This window comes from Phyllosticta capitalensis, assembly GCF_038381095.1.
Source record: "Phyllosticta capitalensis strain CBS 128856 chromosome Unknown BKA78scaffold_5, whole genome shotgun sequence".
Taxonomy (NCBI): Eukaryota; Fungi; Ascomycota; class Dothideomycetes; order Botryosphaeriales; family Phyllostictaceae; genus Phyllosticta; species Phyllosticta capitalensis.
The window spans coordinates 2,177,456-2,193,432 of NW_027117443.1; the positions used below are offsets into that span (position 1 = coordinate 2,177,456).

Genomic DNA, 15,977 nt, shown 5'->3' on the forward strand with positions numbered 1-15,977 from the left:
ACGACGCCGAGACTTGGTAGAAAATGAAGAAAGAAAATAAAAGGAACCAAGGAGAAAAGTCCCAAAAGCCCATCAAATCATGCTTCGCGCGTGAGACTGCACGTGGCCGTCTCGTTTTCCAGCTGAGATAGATTCCTCTTCCCTTCCCAACTCCAGCGTTGCCGTCCTGCTTGCTCCCTATGATTTCTGAGATGGGTTATGCCGCACACAGCAATGCCATCGTGAAAACAAGATGAAGTGTACTAATGCTGCGAATCTGCAAGATTTTGGAACTGAAAACCGCATCCTGAAGATATGTAATCCCAAGTGAAGCTCTACAAGACGGTTCAGTCGAGGGGATCTTTGACCTGCGCGCCGCTGCTCTCAGGTTCCGATCTGAGCGCATGTTAGTAAATGGTTTATTCGTTGTCCACTCGCACTTTGCACTTACCGAGTAGGTGGCTTGGACTGTGTCTCAACCGTTTCCTCTTGCGAAAATTCCCCTCTGTTATCGGAGATGGTTTTTTGTTTCTCCACCTTCTTCTCAGAAGCTGGTTCTTTCTTGATCTCAGTGTTCGATGTCGACTCTTGTTGGATACGTTCTGCTTTGGCCTTTTCTTCCGCAGCGGCTGCCTTCTTCGACTCGTCGAGTGCCTCTTTCAAAGACGTATCTGCGGCATCGGTAGCCTTGGTCTCCGATTCTTCTTTGACCTTTGCTTTCTCTCCGTCCATGTATTCCTTTTTGGCCATGTCGCGGATGTCGGCCTTGTCCTTGTCCCATTGATCCCCAGGATTTTCGAAGGTGTCTTTCAGTCTCTGTGCCCGCTCTTCCTTATCCTTCTCCTCCTTTTCTTTTGCCAACCTCTCTTGCTCCATCTCTTCCATGTGCCGAATATCGTCCACGCTGGGCTCGTAAAGATGCCAAATGGTGTAGTGGGGCAGACCCACAACGGAGAAGCCCATCCTCTTCGCCATCTACTCCGGGGTTAGTCTTGCCATGGCAACACGAGGTGTCAGTGCTCACCTTTCCGAAGCCCTCAGTCTCCGCGTGCTTCTCGAAGCTGAAAGCGGGGAAATGAACACCAGCGCGAAAGACTTTGGCTTTTGCCAGAATGCTCACTCCACCAACGCCATCAATCTCCATTTCCATATCCGGGTCGCCGTAAGGATCGCGAAGGTAGGCAAGATGCGGGCGCCACGTAGCGTACTCTGCATAGCCCTCGACGATGACAGCGTCTTCATCCAAAGTATCCGCAAGCGCCAGAGCAGTCTCTGATTCCTGCCACGAATTGAGGTCATAAGGTTGCTCGCCGCCGAGCCAATCAGGAAGCGGTCTCCAAACATCTTGAGAGCGTTAGCCAAAAGCTTATCACGACAAGCCAAAATTTGGTAACTCACTGGGAACAATGATATCCTTGTTGTGGCGCATGAGGTCTTCCAAAATGGTGAAGGGGGCAGTTTCCACGTCGACATCACGCCAGTAGACCCAACTGTGGGTCGGACGCATGGCTGCACTCAGTAACCAGTTGCGCGCCTGGGCCATTGACTTTCTCCGCGAGGCTTGAGCGGCGAAGCCGTGTCTGCTCTCGACGTCTTGGTTGACCTTTTGTCCAAAGTCCTTCTCCATTATGGAAATCTCGCCAAATTGTTGCGACGGATCCTCGTTCAGCTGAAGCTCTTGCAGCAGCTCGGACAAGAGTTCGAGGGTGTTGTCCTTCGAGTCGCCGACCAAGAAGGCCAGATCAATGTAGTTGTGCGGGTAGGTAAGGTTCCGGAGATGCGAAAAGAACATGGGCAGATGAGGTGCGGCATCGCGCAAGGGTGCGCATAAAAGTATCCTCTCTTCCCTCTCCCATCCGCGCGCGGTCCCTTGGACATTATTGAGATCGTAGTATCGGACAGTCTGCAGTTGGAACTCGGGAGCTGAAGAGTACAGGCCAAGCGTCAAGGCAGGAAGCACGCTCGCTCGAAAGGACGACGAGAAGAGGAACAGGGAAATTGCGAGGAGACCCAATGCGAGCCCGATGCGGAAGAATAGCTGTCTTCTTCGGCGCAGTGCAGGCTGCGAACGCGGTTGGAATCTAGTGTTGATTAGCATAATTGAGTTCCGACGGGCTCCAGCTAGCGGCGTGGAGAGGGCCTTGCGCACTTGTGAGGTTCTAGGTGGAACGTCCCCGAGCCCCCAGAGCTGTAGCCGGCGTTACCGTTGGTGAAGCCGTGCCGGTGCATTGTATGGCCATGGAGAGGTAACATCCGAGCAACGAGGTGGACGACTTGGTGCCGCCGGGCGGCTCAGGAGTCTTGGTATTCGGAGGACCGGCCACTCCAAAACGGCACGTCGAGAGCGCGCAACAGCGGACGGCACGGCGGGATGGATCGTAGGGCGAGCTGGATGGCAAGATGTTGGTGGCTGGGTGGGGAGGAAAGATGTGCGCGTTGACGACAAATGGGTGTAGATTGCGTCCTCACTGGGTTAACGGCCGAGCAAGGTGGCTCGTCAGAGCAGCAGGGATTGCCTCCAGCTCGCTGGCCTCCGCTTCCCCGCAGCGGTTCCTGGCTAGAACGCGCAACGTGGTGATGGAAATGAATGCCGACGACTTAATATCGTCTCTGAGCTTTTGCTATTATTCTCTGGTTTTGCTACTCCCACGACACCAGGGTCCGCCATGACAGCCGTCAGTCAGCTCGAAGGAACGTGAGCCCAGGTCCGCTCCGCTCTCGCTCCCACTGCCGGTGCCCTGCCGCATGTACCGCGGATACAGTAGTAGTGCTGCGACCTTGCCTTACCATAACCTAATTAAGTGCTACCTACTTCAGGTAGCTCCCGCCCTTTTTACCAAGGGCCTCCCCACGGCCTCTTATCATCCGACACTTGTACTCCTTCAGCTTTTAGCAGCACCAATCAAATTCCCTTTTTTCGCTCTTCCGACCGATCCAGATCTAAGATGCGCCCGACGCCCTGCCTTTCTCACCTGTGTTGCCGGCCGACCCTGTACGCCGCCCAGCCGGACTAGCCATTGTAGCAGCTAGCCGCAAAACATTCTGGAAAAAGCAAAATCTGAAAATCAAACACACCATTGTCGTTACTCATCGGCAAATCGTGAGGCCATCAGCTCGTCGACATGTGCTCGCTGCACCCTGGTGTTGTCGCGGCCGTCCTTCATGAGCACAGCCAAGACTTCGATGGGAGGCTTGAGGCCGAGGCGATGCGCACGCTTCCAGCGCTTCTGTCGCGAGATGCCGATGCAAGGCTATGCAATTGTTAGCAGCTTGATCACATTGTTCCACAGAGGACGTCAAGAAATGCAAACTCCAACGCGGGATGCTCGAATGCTCCCTGCAGTGCTCTTCTCGGACGTGGCCATTGGGTGCTTTTGGACAACAAGTCCGGAAGCATAACTACAGGGAGTCTTCAAGCACTCCGCGTTGAAGTCGCTCGAACGCTTCCTGTAGTTCTGTCTCTGGACTTGAATTTTGGAAATCAAGTCCGGAAGCATGGCTGCAGGGAGTCTTCAAGCAACCCGCGTTTGTAATTCTCTGGAAAACGACTTACCCCAAAGTGTCCGGTAGTGTCAAACTCCCTCAGCACCTTCTCGTGGACGGTCAGTTCCTGTTGGTGGACTCTCTGGGCCAATCGGGCCTCCTCCTTCTTCCTCCAGTACTTCTTGATTTGCGCTTCCGAGACTTTGCTGGCCTCTTCTTCCTCTGGTGTCAACTTGGTCTGGGCACTCCTCGTCTGCTCGGCGATTGCGCGTTCTGCGGTCGTGAGCTGGGATACATCCTGTTCGTCTTGAACACTGAGGTTGACGAGAGCGGCATCGTGCTTGGTTTTATCTGCGAGCTTGGTCTTGTCGTTGGTGCCGCGTCCGGGCTTGGTGACTTTGTTCGATGAGCCATGGAACGCAAGCGTCGCCTGCTTGCCGTGCACTGCGGTCGTCTGGCCGCGCTTGGGAGGCATTTTTGCGTTTGCGACAGCAACGGCGGTGATGAAGATGTAGAAAAATGATATGTCTCGAGGACGCGGAATGATGATCACTCCTGGGGAGCTGAAGGTTGCGAGGAGTGAGAGTGTTGAAGTTGAGTTGGAGATGGATCCGGTTGTCGAGGCAGCCAGGCCTATGACGCTGAAGCGGGCTTGGCGGCGCGCCAGAACGCGTTCGCGTGTCGCGGGGGACGGCACATCACTTTGGGGACCACGACGCACGTTCTCTGCGCGTCGACGTATCTCTGGCATCTCCACCATACGGATACGACAACGCTATCATGGCCCTCTCCAGCGCTGAAGCCGAGGCACTGATTCCGCAGTTCCGGCTGGAGCGACTTCTTAACCAAGGTCCCGTCCATCTTCTGCACACAATGCATCCCAGCCAGGCTGACGGACGTATTGAGCAGACCAGGCGGGCCGGCGCATCTCCTTGCTCGGATCGATCCAGTCCAAGCCTGCCATTCTCATTGCTGAGCGGGCGGCCTTTTCCATCGAGGCCAATCACCTGGAGAATTTCAATGCTTCGGTAGCCAATGTCAAGAATCTCGGTGCCAACGACATCTATTTTTGGTTTCTGGGGCGGGCCGCATCCGACTCCAACAGCTCGAATCAGCCTGCTGATCTGAAGTTGAACCTAATTTATCCTTGTACCGACAAACACATCAAGAAATATTCGCAGCAAGGAATTCGACTCGTCACCGAGACCCCTGAGATCTACAGAGATCACGTGCGGCCGTACATTGAGAAGCAGCGAGGCGAAGGTCGACTGGACTGGATATTCAACATAATCGAAGGCCGAACCGAGCAGGAAGATGTGTTTTACAGAGAGCATGGAGAGGAGGGTTTCCTCGTACTACCGGACCTGTAAGTCTGACGGCAACGCATGCGCGACTTTTTCTCACGAGGACTTTAAGCAACTGGGACCGGAAAACTATGACTAGCCTGCATCTGCTTGGCCTCGTAGAGCGCAGAGACATTTGGTCCGTGAGAGACTTGCAGAAGCAGCATGTTACTTGGCTGACGCACATGCGAGCAAAACTGTTGGAAGCAACGGTCAAGTTGTACCCGGAGCTGGACAAGGACCAACTCAAGCTCTACGTCCACTGTGAGTTTGGGACACACGGCTGACCGCTGGGCTGAATCTCGTGTGCGGCTAATTTTGATCATCTCACAGATCAACCAACCTACTATCATTTCCACATCCACATCGTGCACGTGGCGCTGGAGGCGGGAGCGACGCAAGCCACAGGAAAAGCCTTGGGCCTGGAAAACGTCATTAGCCAGGTCGAGAACTTGGCGGGGGCGGACGAGAGCGCGGGCATGGCAGATGTGTCTCTGACGTATACGGTTGGAGAAGCGAGCGAACTCTGGACGGACATTTTCCAGCCCCTCAAGGAGAGTGTTTCTTCTTGAAATGCCACACTGCCTAGGAGCCAAGGACCCTGCCAATGGCCAAGGGATGCCATTCAATAGCTCGCCCCGTACCGAGAGGCAAATGATACGAGGAACTCCGTCTTGAAGGCCTGACGTCCGTATAGAGCAAAGCATCAGGGGCACTCTTTGCGGAGCAGTTGTGCATAATGGAGTGTCTTGTTCGAGACAGGGGTGGGATAGACTGGTTGGTAGACAGGGAGTCCGGAGTGGGCCCGAAGGAGCGGACCGAAAGAGCAAGATCAGCGACGACGAACTTTGCACAATGTGCGCAGTGCATAATTTTATATTATCTCTGGACAAATCTCCACCGGGCGTTGCATCTCACCACCATGGAGCCTTGAGAGTGGATTGCGGACGAAGACTGTTCTCGGTGTAGGGCCCCCAGGACTCCAGGAGAATTGCGCGTCTTGGGCGAGCAGGAAACAAGACATGTGCTACATGCTGCTCCAGCGCCCTGGGAAAAACATCAAAACAATGTTGTAAGTAGTGCATCCTTCCAGAATGGGCATTTGTGTGCCACCACGCGCAGAATGCGAAACACGTTTGAGCGGCGCTTGGCAGGGGACCAAATTTCGGTTCGTCTTGGAAGGGGGGACAGCGTCTGTGGGGAGCAGCCGCAGCCGCCGCCGAGCTGTCAATCCGCAAGTCCGTGTCAGTGATTGGCGATTGCCGTTATTGCCCCATGCCGCCTGCCGCCCGCCGCTGCCTCCATGGCCATCCACCCAGTCGAATGCTCTAAAAACCCGCTACTCCTGCTGCCCTAGCCCTTTTCTTCCCCTTCTCTCTCCTCTCACACCATCCGTCACCACTCCGACAGCCGTCGTCCACTCCTTTTCTAAACACTCGCCACTCGTTCTCCCAACTGGTCCTACTCCGTCGACATAAAATCTCGCTTTTCGCTTACCCTTATTCACTCCCTGATCACAACATTTACGCCGCCATGCTCCTCAACTACCTCCTGCCGCTGGGCACCTTCCTGGCCGGCTCCGCCATGGCCGTCAACACGGTCGAGGTCCAGGGCCAGGACTTTATCGACTCCAAGACGAACAACCGCATGTACATCATCGGTGTCGAGTACGTCGTCGATCCGAGCCGCAGTCCACGCGAATCAGGCTGACTTCAATCGCAGCTACCAGCCTGGTGGATCCTCTGGCTACAACGAGGCTTCCAAGGAGGACCCTCTGACTAACGGTACTGCCTGTCTTCGTGATGCTGCCATTATGCAGCAGCTCGGAATCAACACTGTCCGCATTTACAACGTCGAGTCAGTATTTCCCTTTGCTCTTTCGACTCCAGGCTGGGCCGCTTGAATGCTCCATGCAGTTATCTTAGAAATTTTTACTAACCCCCTCTCAGCCCCGACGGTGACCACGACGACTGCGCCTCCATCTTCAACTACGTCGGTATCTACATGATGCTCGACGTCAACGCCCCTACCTCTGGCGGCAGCATCAACAGGGCGGACCCCTCCAGCTCCTACACTGCCAGCTACCTGGAGCGCGTCTTCAAGATGGTTGAGGCTTTCAAGAACTACCCCAACACTCTTGGTTTCTTCGGTGCCAACGAGCTCATCAACGACGAGGACTCTGCCAAGGACAACCCGGTCTACATTCGCGCTGTCCAGCGTGACCTGAAGAACTACATCAAGAACAACGCTGACCGCACCATCCCTGTTGGTTACTCTGCCGCCCAGGTCCAGAGCGTCCTCGAGGACACCTGGGAGTACCTGCAGTGCGCCATCGACGGCGACGACAACGACATGTCCCGCGCTGACTTCTTCGGTCTCAACTCTTACTCGTGGTGCGGTGGTGACGCTACCTACACCTCTTCCGGCTACAACACCATCGTCGACATGTTCGAGAACTCCTCGATCCCCATCTTCTTCTCCGAGTACGGCTGCAACGAGGTCAAGCCCCGTGTCTTCGACGAGGTCCAGGCCCTCTACGGCGAGAAGATGACCTCCATCAGCGGTGGTCTCGTCTACGAATGGTCGCAGGAGGACAACGACTACGGTCTCGTCAAGATCAACTCGGACGGCTCCGTCACCCTCAGGACCGACTTCAACAACCTGCAGCAGCAGTTCAACAAGCTCAACACCACGCTCATCCAGTCCAAGAACTCGTCCGCTGCGACCATCGACCCTCCCAAGTGCGCCAAGAGCCTGATCGACTCCTCCAGCTTCGGCGCCGACTTCGACCTGCCCTCGACCCCCTCCAAGGCCTCGGACATGATCAAGAACGGTGTCTCTGGCGCCAACACTGGCAAGATTAAGGACGTCACCGCCACTGCTGTCCCCTACAAGGTCTACACCACCGCCAACAAGGAGGTCAGCAACCTGTCCATCAAGGAGGTCAAGGACGGCTCGGCCAACGCTCCTTCCGGCACTCTTCTTGACGACGGCTCCACCTCTGACAAGAGCAGCACTGGCACCAGCACCAGCTCGAGCTCCAAGTCTTCGACTTCGGCTGAGGGGGCCGCTGGCCAGGTCGGCGTCCAGAGCACCGGCGCCCTCGTCTTTGCCAGTGTTCTTGCCGTCCTTCTTTGCTAGATTTGGTCGCATGGCGATTGAGAACTTAATGAACATGCTTCCGTGATGACCTTTTTTATTCTGGGCTTTTAGAATTTGGCGCGGCAAAGGGGCCAATACCGCATTGGATGTTTATGGTTTTGACATTCGGCGGGAATTTTTGCATTCGATTCGATTGGTTTACAAGCTCATATGGAGTCGCGTCTGCCGGTCAACCGGTCAGTGGGCTGTTTTTGTACTGCACATAGCAAGAGGCGGTTGTAATAACAATATGACAAGCCTTTTTGGTTTGAAGCTTAAATGCTAGCGCGCGCAAGGATGCCCTGTTGCCCTGTGAATCCATCGAGTCCCCTCAAGGCCACGCGGCGGCTGTGACCGAGGCGCAGTCGTGGAAGCGTTGCAGGCGAACTCGACTGCTCCCTGTCCTTGTGATGGAAACGTTTGAATGCTCCCAGGGTCCTTCGAGAGACTTGATCGATACCAAATCGTGGCGCATAAGGGTTGAAGGCTCCTTTTCTGCATGCTTTTGGCGACGGAAGCTCCCCAGTCATTCTGGTGCGTTGGCTACGACTTTGCTATGCAGTCTTGCACAGTAGTTGAGTTCTTCCCGCCTGAGAAACAGTTGTCAAGTTCATGCCTGAACTCTACGACCGCTACGACCGAGACCGAGGCATTGAAACTTTGAATTTGTGGCAAACCAAGCGACTGTTCCCAGAACATTTATTCTCTCAAAAGTGTTTGAATGCTCCTTGTGACTTCGCATGAGTCTTGAACATTGGCATGTCTAGAGCGTAAGAGATCTAGCTGCTCCCCACCGAGCGCTTTAGAAGATAGAACACTCCCTGTCTCTGCAGTCGCTATCTTTACTTTATGCCACGACCTTGGCTACCAAGTCTCAAGACGGCATCTCGCAACTCGGTGCCTCGCGACTCGGTGCATCGCAACTCAGACATTTTTAAACAGCTAGCTAGCTCAAGGAAGCTCGGATTTAAGCACCCCGCAGCAATGACGCCAGACGCCGGCCGAATTGCAGCTCGCGGTGCGGGGCAGTTCCGCGCCCTACAAATGTAAGCTCACGACAAGCCCACCTACCCGTTCCTGACAAATTCTCCCACCAGTCAATGTCATTCAAAGCAGCCCTCCCTCTACGCCTCTCAGCAGCATCCACCTCTCCAATTCGTCTGTCGTCTGTCCCAGCTTCCGCGCGCTTATCCGCCCTCTCGAACCATTTCCGACCAAGCAATTGGACCAGCTTCCGCACGATGGCGTCGACCAGCCTCCCGCAGACTATGAAGGGCGTCATTATTGAGAAGACGGGAGGTACGGAGGTGTTGCAATACAAGACGGACTTGCCGCTGCCGGTGCCCAAGGACGGCGAGGTCCTGGTCAAGAACGATGTCATTGGCATCAACTACATTGATACGTGAGTTTCTCTCTCGAAGGAGCAAACCCCTGTGCTTTGAACACAACGACGTTTCTCTCCCCTGGCAATAATGATTGATCGATTGACGCCGCCGCTGACACAAACACCCCCTGCCCAGCTACTTCCGCACCGGCCTCTACCCCGCGCCATCCTTCCCCTACATCCTGGGCCGCGAGGGCGCCGGCACGCTCGTCACGGCTTCGCCGTCCCTCCCCTCTTATACCCCTGGCGACCGCGTCGTCTACATGGGCACCGGCGCGTACGCCGAGTACACGGCCGTCCCCTCCCTCCACGTGCACAAGCTCCCCGCCAGCATCGACTCCGCGACGGGCTGCGCCTCGATCCTGCAGGGCCTGACGGCGCTGACGCTGATCCGCGAAGCGCACCCCGTGAAAGCCGGCGACTGGGTACTTGTGCATGCAGCGGCAGGCGGCGTTGGGCTGTGGCTCTGCCAGCTGCTCAAGGCCGTGGGCGCGCACACCGTGGCGACGGCCTCGTCGGCGGAGAAGCTGGAGTTGGCGCGCAAGGCGGGCGCCGAGGTGCTGGTCAACTACGCAGGGCCCGAGGGGCAGGACGCGGTCGTCAAGAAGGTCAAGGAGGTGACGGGCGGCGCGGGCGTCGTGGCCGTCTTCGACGGTGTGGGAAAGGCGACGTTTGACGCCAGTCTGGAGGCGCTGGCGCGCAAGGGGTCGATGGTTAGTTTTGGAAATGCGAGCGGTGCTGTCCCGCCCCTTACTATCGCGTATGTTACCCCTGGCCCCCTGACGCCCCCTTGTCACATCGTTATCCCGACCCCTGCATCTTTCCGACCTACCTACTAATGCGTCTGCAGTCGCCTTTCCGCCAAAAACACCAAGCTCCTGCGGCCCACGCTGTTTGGCTACATGGCGACGCGCGAAGAGGCCGAGCACTACGCACAAGAGCTGTTTGCCATTATGGAAAAGGAAAAGTTCGACGTGCGCGTCCACGAGACGTATCCGCTGCAGGATATCGCGAGGGCGCACCAGGACCTCGAGGGCCGCAAGACGACGGGTAAGTTGCTTTTGAAGCCGTGAGGTGAGATGAAGGTGGTAGGTGTGGGTTTAGCCATGGCAGAGTTGCCTGTGAATTCGAAGAATAAATTTCCGATTTCTGTATTCGCCTTCACCGGATTCGTGGGTTGAAAAATCTTTTGTCTTTTTGAAGCAGGGAAAAAGTCCTGTCTATGAGTGCACCAGTAAAACTCCATGGCCATGATGCAGTAATGCCACCAACTCCCGCGTCTCCATTTCCCCTCTCCTCAAGAACCCCTCCCCGTCCTCTCGACCTCCAATGCCTCTCCCCAGACCCAACACGATACCTCTATCCAACCAAGCCCACCGCATCCTCCGGCCACGTCCCCACAATCATAGCCCGATGCGGCACCGTCCCACCCATGGGCGCCAACACCCTAACCTGGCTCTTGGCCTCATCCACATCAGCAACATACACATAGCCCAACACGCTAGCATCACGCAAGCGCTCCTGGCTATGCTCGCCGGGCTCCGCCGACGTAACCGCCACCAGCGCGTTAACGAGCTGCAAGCTGGGCCGCACGCGCTCAAACAGGGTGCCCTGAGCAGCCGGGCCCTCAGACTTGGACGAGGACGGCAGCGCAATGGGCGTCATGTCGTTCGCCGCGTCGTCGGCGCCGCCGGGGAGCAGCGAGTCGGCGAGGGCGCGGTGGTGGGCGGCGGCCGAGGCGTCGACGACGCGCCAGAGGGGCAGCGCGGCGAAGTCGACCCGGTGAGTGTGCGGTGAGAGGGTCGTGCCGGTGCCGCTTTGGCCGAAGAAGTAGGCGCGGATTTGCGACTGTCGTAGCGTCTTCATGAAGGCGGCGTCGCGGTCGACGCAGCCGCCCGATTTGTCCAGTTTGAGGACGTGCGTGGCGTCGTCGGAGGGCGAGGAAGAGGGTTTGGCGAAGCGCCGGGATAGGTCGCTGTAGAGGCGCTCGGAGCCGAGGACGAGGATGGCGTTGACTGTTGGGGAGAGTCAGTTGGTTGGAGGTTGAGGGATGGGTTTTGTAACCAGGGGGGTCACCATGTGAAGTCACGCACCTGAGAATTCCGAAACGATATGTTGGATATGCTCATAGACTCCCTTCTTATCCACACTCAAGCCGCCCGGAGTATCAATGATGCAACCCGCACGCCTCGCCTCGTCGTCTTCGCTCATACGGCTCGTCACCGCCAACGCCATGCGCGTCACCAAGCCGCGATACATTTTGGCATTGTCGTCGGGCGCGCCGAGTCCATAGTGGTAGACGAGCGGCATCTTGACAGGCACGGGACTGGGCCCGTTGATTGGGCTGCTGCCCCAACCCTCCTCGACGTCCAAAATCGACGCCATGGCCGCCGCCGACAGCGCGCCCGGCACCGTGAGCATGCCCTGGCGCGGGTCGAGGTTGACGGCGATGGGCTGGCGGCCCATCTTGACCGCGTACGACGTGAGCGTCTTGACCAGGCTGGTCTTGCCCGCGTTCTCGGGCCCGACGACGAGCACGCGCGGGCCCATTGGCTTGTCCAGTCCTGACGTTGTTGTTGTTGCACCTCCTCTTTGATCGGCCGCTTCCACCTTTGCCCTCATGCCCTCAATCGCGAACCCCACGTTGGCGTACTCGACCATTGGTGTTTCCTCTGCCACGTACTCGCTCTCCGTCTCGCCCTCCAGCTGCAACCTGCACCCATGCCACGTGTACACTGCGCCCTTGTAGCCGCGAAAGACGTACGGCTCCTTTGCATTGCATGCCAGCTCGGTCCCAAACAGCTCCGCCGTCCCGCTAATCAGCTTGATGGAGAGTGTGGATGCGTGCGACACTTCGAAGCGGAATTCCGTCTGCGGGGCCAGCGTGGTTGTGCGTGGTGCCCCCGAGGGCGCGGCTCCAGGGACTGCGGGCACCCCGCTTGCACCTGGCGTGCTCGAAGGGTCCGGCGTCAGCGACAGGCCGGGAAGAGTAAGGCCCGGGAGCGAGGCCATGGCTAGCTGTTGGCCGACGTTGTTGGGGTGAGGGCTGTTGCCTCTGCACCGTTGGTGATGCGGTTGGGAGATGCAGGCGTTGTCGTGGCTGTCGTTGCTCGGCAGTTGGTGTTGGTGCAGTAATTCGGGCGTGGTCGAGGTGCAGTAGTCGAGGTTTGAAGTTTGAAGCTGTCGCGGCAGTTGGAGAAGCTTCCGTTGGAGTGACCGACGCGACGGAAGGCGCGGCGCGGGACTTGGCGCGTGCCGTGCCGCTGTAGGGCTGAGTTGAGATGCCGATCAGGGCAAGGGTTGTACGTCACTACACGGCCTTATCGACATCCATGAAGAGAGAAAAAATCTTTGCTTGGTCTGGCTGTCTCATGTCTGTCCATGCCGCTGTTGCTGGTTCCCAATCCAATTCCTCTATTTCAACCCGTGTCCATCGCCAACTTTGCTGAAAGGGAATCAAGAAAATGAAAAAGGAGTCTTTTAAGAATGAAAAAAGGTAATGACAGAAGTGGATCGCCAGAAAGATCAAAAAAACACCCGGATTGTATGCAACTGGTCGTTATTCGCCGTCTCGCGGCTGTTGATGTGAAGCCCGCCAACGCCAAACCTGCTATGCAAAACACCGATTCGCTGAGTGTGTAAAAGCAAGTGTCTAGAGGATAGAAGTCAATAGCAAAAAAGTGACCACCGGAAACGACTGGCTGCTAGGAAATAACCGCCGGCCAATGGAAGGTGTAGAATTCCGTCCAAGAAAAGGAAATATCGGCGCCTATCATGGGTTATATGTCCATGCTCCATCTAGTGCGCGGGTCTCTGGATGACTCTGAATCTGACGAAGCTGCCATAAAGTCATCGCTGGGGAACCAAGGGCTGAGCGACCTCAGCTGGAGCTCCTCGACCGAGTTCATCGGAGGCAATTTTATTCGAGCTTCGAGTGTAGGAGATTTGACAAACTGGGAGTTGAGCAGTGCGCCGGGCGACACCAGCTCTTGGAGCAAGTTGAGCGAGCTGTCGCGAACAATCAACGGGGCGGGCTTCGAAACAGTCTTGGATCGCACTATCTCGCTGATATTTTCTTTGTATCGAACGGATTTTTTAAGGTCGGTGGAGGCTCTGACAGGCGGGGTGGGTCGTGCTAAATCCGAGTCTCCTGAGCCAACTGCCGTATGGGTTGTCCGGGCGTTTTTGGGAAGTGCTACCTTTGTTGTTGATCCAGCTCCAGCGTTGCCCGAAATTGACACTAGCGGATTTCCGGAGTCGTGTCGGTGGATACTGCTTTCCGAGCTGTCCGAATCCTCTGCGATGGATGGCCGGTCCAAACTGGCTTTGTTTAGCGTGACTGACGAAGTTGAAGCTTTCCGGGCCTTGGTATACTTTTCGTGGGTGATGGTGGTAAAGGAGTTTCCCCTGGACACGGATGGCCTCTCCGGAGTCTCCCCTCGCTTTAACCTTTCTTCAATCTGTCTGTGGCTCATCTCTCTCTGCAGGCTCGTGTCCGGTCGACTGCTAGTCGTACTTCCGCTGCGGCTTCGGATGGACGATCTGGATTTACCCGACATGACCTTTGCGCTTGGGGGAGGTCGAAGCATCCAATGGTTGTCGCCAACGTTTGGCGATAGAGCGCTGACCACGGGCGGATGGTAATCATTGACCGGTGGGGCGCGGGGATGGTAGTAACTGTCGCTCGCCGAACGTCCTGTGCTTGGACGGCCGAGTACCACAAGACCAGCTCCTGACCCAGCACTGCTCGGTTGTCTAACAGGCCCTCCTCTTGAACTGACTGTTTCCGAAGCCCATGCATCCTCACTGTCCCTTTGATTTTGTTTGTGCCAGAACTCGTCGTTTAGCGTCGACTCGGACGCCGTCGGCGACGTTGCGTAACGGATTGCAGGCGCAGCATCGCTGTTTGCGTAGCTTCCTGTGGAACTCTGAGTGCCGCCGGTTGGTGTTTTCCTCGGACCCTTCTTGCCCTTGCCGCGAGTTGGAGGTCCGGGACCCATTGCGATTTCTTCGTTCCAATGCGGATTGGTCGACGAGATGTCTGGCTGGCGGTACATGTCGGGCTGGTCCAGAGTGAGGGCGCGCTTTTCGGCGCGGTCACGGCGTGCTTGCTTCCTGCGGCGGCGCTGAAATGCATAGCCGGTACATGGTGCGCAGGAGAGGTAGTAGAAGAGGGCAGACTGTATGCCTCTGGCCAGAGACATGGCGGGCGAGCAGGCGAAGGATGCTGAAGGGTAAGATGAGCGGCAGAATTGGTTAAAGACGAGCGTGTCTCTGTCGGAGGATTGGGGTCTGGGTCTGGGACCGGGTGTCACCACGGTGGTGGCTGAATCGGGGCGGAGTTTAGAGCAGCAGGACCATTGTTCTTTCCGTTTGGTGGTGATTTGAGCAGGAATTGAAATGGAAGGGCGCGGAGAGGGCGGGAAGGAGTTGGTCTGGCGGCCTCGCAGCAGCAGCAGCAGGTGCGGGCGACTGGAAGGTTGGGCTGCTGCTAATTGTTGTCGGCGACGGGGACTGGCCAGGTAGCGTAGCGGGGGTTTCGGGGGGCGGCCAGGCAAGGAGCGGCAGCCAGCTCAGGTTGGTTCAGGCGTGGCAGACGGGCAGACGCAGGGCACCTGGCGAATAATCTGGTCCGGAGGTTAAGTGAAGAGTCGGCCTGCCGATAGGTAAAGAGAGGTGGTTTCTGCGTCTCCTTTTTTGGAAGGGGTGAAGATTGTCTCTTGTCCGAGCCCTGGAGGATCGACGAAAGAGCCCGAATTGCTGCTGAAACGAACGAGCACCGCCACCCAACACAAACATTCGTCTGCTGCAAATTGCACCTCGTCAAGAAATGTTGTCTGCTACGGCCCAAGGGACGTTTGGGTGTTGCGCGCCGTCTCCACCTCGACCCATCGTCATCTGCTGTCAGCAGCCAGCGCCGTCGCTTGACGCGGTGGCAAGTAGTCGCGAGCCTCGGAAGAAGTTAAGGGTCGAGAGCTGGTCCGGAACGCGTCCATTCCGCCCGTCGCGCTGTCGTTGTGCCGCTGTCATGGCCAGTCGCCGCTGGCGGCCGCCGACCGTCGCCAGCCAGGCAGGGTTCCCTCTTCTGCAAGCCGAACCACCAAACGGCCTGCCTTGCGATGGCCTGCAATCATCGTCGTCGCCTGAGGGGGGCCGTACATGTCCACCGTGTCGCATCAAAGTTAGGTGCAGACGGCGAGAAGTGGGTGTGGTGGGCGAGATCAAGGCTGTTTGGTCATTCTGCATGCCTCTGTCGTACTCGCACCGCCCTACCGCCGATGCCTCCGTGCCTCACTCCAGTCACTTCACCACCACTGCTGCAAGACTTCATCTCTGTATCATGATTTTCTACATCATTACCAGTCTTTCTATCCAAATTTCATAGTCTCAATTATGCCTGAATCTGTCTTTGCTCATGTGCGGGCAGTCGCAGGTCGTGGCTGCCTGCAGCTGCTCTACAGCGCTTTCCTCAAGCCTCCACAAACGCCCACAAACTTCGTCTTCTCTTAGACCCTCTCTTTCTTCTCCTCAACTCTACATCTCTACAACTCATCATCCCCATTGCCGAGGCTCAACAAGATGGCTTCACCTCTCGTTGAAGAGCCGCCGGCACCCAACACAACCCCGGCTCCGGTTAAAGAGATCAC

At 56.8% G+C, this 15,977-nt stretch overlaps 8 protein-coding genes across 8 annotated transcripts; 4 read left to right on the forward strand and 4 right to left on the reverse strand.

Moving 5' to 3' along the window:
* Positions 1 to 326: 326 nt before the first annotated feature.
* BKA78DRAFT_353083 (mannan polymerase II complex ANP1 subunit) lies at positions 327 to 2,208 on the reverse strand (the record flags this gene model as incomplete). The annotated part of the gene is made up of 5 exons (XM_066891481.1): positions 327 to 375; positions 431 to 954; positions 1,004 to 1,323; positions 1,378 to 2,060; positions 2,129 to 2,208. The coding sequence occupies 5 exons, from the start codon at positions 2,206 to 2,208 to the stop codon at positions 327 to 329; spliced, it is 1,656 nt and encodes a 551-aa protein (XP_066744686.1).
* An 854-nt stretch (positions 2,209 to 3,062) lies between these two features.
* On the reverse strand, positions 3,063 to 3,937 carry BKA78DRAFT_353084 (DNA polymerase delta, subunit 4-domain-containing protein; the record flags this gene model as incomplete). Its single annotated transcript, XM_066891482.1, has 2 exons — positions 3,063 to 3,230; positions 3,533 to 3,937. The coding sequence occupies 2 exons, from the start codon at positions 3,935 to 3,937 to the stop codon at positions 3,063 to 3,065; spliced, it is 573 nt and encodes a 190-aa protein (XP_066744687.1).
* Positions 3,938 to 4,242: 305 nt separating this feature from the next.
* BKA78DRAFT_331663 (HIT-like domain-containing protein) lies at positions 4,243 to 5,377 on the forward strand (the record flags this gene model as incomplete). The annotated part of the gene is made up of 4 exons (XM_066889903.1): positions 4,243 to 4,312; positions 4,372 to 4,828; positions 4,879 to 5,069; positions 5,139 to 5,377. The coding sequence occupies 4 exons, from the start codon at positions 4,243 to 4,245 to the stop codon at positions 5,375 to 5,377; spliced, it is 957 nt and encodes a 318-aa protein (XP_066744688.1).
* A 919-nt stretch (positions 5,378 to 6,296) lies between these two features.
* On the forward strand, positions 6,297 to 8,102 carry BKA78DRAFT_140948 (1,3-beta-glucanosyltransferase gel2). The gene is made up of 3 exons (XM_066882759.1): positions 6,297 to 6,472; positions 6,528 to 6,662; positions 6,755 to 8,102. Exons 1-3 carry the CDS (start codon positions 6,339 to 6,341, stop codon positions 7,944 to 7,946), a joined length of 1,461 nt encoding a protein of 486 aa, XP_066744689.1. The 5' UTR covers positions 6,297 to 6,338; the 3' UTR covers positions 7,947 to 8,102.
* Positions 8,103 to 9,187: 1,085 nt separating this feature from the next.
* On the forward strand, positions 9,188 to 10,403 carry BKA78DRAFT_353087 (uncharacterized protein; the record flags this gene model as incomplete). Its single annotated transcript, XM_066891483.1, has 3 exons — positions 9,188 to 9,348; positions 9,467 to 10,090; positions 10,181 to 10,403. 3 exons carry the CDS (start codon positions 9,188 to 9,190, stop codon positions 10,401 to 10,403), a joined length of 1,008 nt encoding a protein of 335 aa, XP_066744690.1.
* A 286-nt stretch (positions 10,404 to 10,689) lies between these two features.
* BKA78DRAFT_283016 (Pre-mRNA cleavage complex II protein Clp1-domain-containing protein) lies at positions 10,690 to 12,617 on the reverse strand (the record flags this gene model as incomplete). Its single annotated transcript, XM_066885662.1, has 2 exons — positions 11,424 to 12,617; positions 10,690 to 11,345 (listed from the first exon to the last, which is right to left on the reverse strand). The coding sequence occupies exons 1-2, from the start codon at positions 12,340 to 12,342 to the stop codon at positions 10,690 to 10,692; spliced, it is 1,575 nt and encodes a 524-aa protein (XP_066744691.1). The 5' UTR covers positions 12,343 to 12,617.
* Positions 12,618 to 13,109: 492 nt separating this feature from the next.
* On the reverse strand, positions 13,110 to 14,534 carry BKA78DRAFT_353089 (uncharacterized protein; the record flags this gene model as incomplete). The annotated part of the gene is made up of 1 exon (XM_066891484.1): positions 13,110 to 14,534. One exon carries the CDS (start codon positions 14,532 to 14,534, stop codon positions 13,110 to 13,112), a length of 1,425 nt encoding a protein of 474 aa, XP_066744692.1.
* A 313-nt stretch (positions 14,535 to 14,847) lies between these two features.
* Positions 14,848 to 15,812, forward strand: BKA78DRAFT_140998 (uncharacterized protein). Its single transcript, XM_066882760.1, has one exon. It carries the CDS (start codon positions 15,161 to 15,163, stop codon positions 15,713 to 15,715), a length of 555 nt encoding a protein of 184 aa, XP_066744693.1. The 5' UTR covers positions 14,848 to 15,160; the 3' UTR covers positions 15,716 to 15,812.
* Positions 15,813 to 15,977: the final 165 nt, after the last annotated feature.

What these genes read in the sequence shown, in the direction of transcription:
- BKA78DRAFT_140948 (XM_066882759.1), top strand. Translation starts at nt 6,339, where the DNA reads ATGCTCCTCAACTACCTCCTGCCGCTGGGCACCTTCCTGGCCGGCTCC. An exon ending in ATGTACATCATCGGTGTCGA is followed by an intron (nt 6,473 to 6,527) that starts GTACGTCGTCGA and finishes CTTCAATCGCAG; the next exon opens with CTACCAGCCTGGTGGATCCT. An exon ending in GTCCGCATTTACAACGTCGA is followed by an intron (nt 6,663 to 6,754) that starts GTCAGTATTTCC and finishes ACCCCCTCTCAG; the next exon opens with CCCCGACGGTGACCACGACG.
- BKA78DRAFT_140998 (XM_066882760.1), top strand. Translation starts at nt 15,161, where the DNA reads ATGTTGTCTGCTACGGCCCAAGGGACGTTTGGGTGTTGCGCGCCGTCT.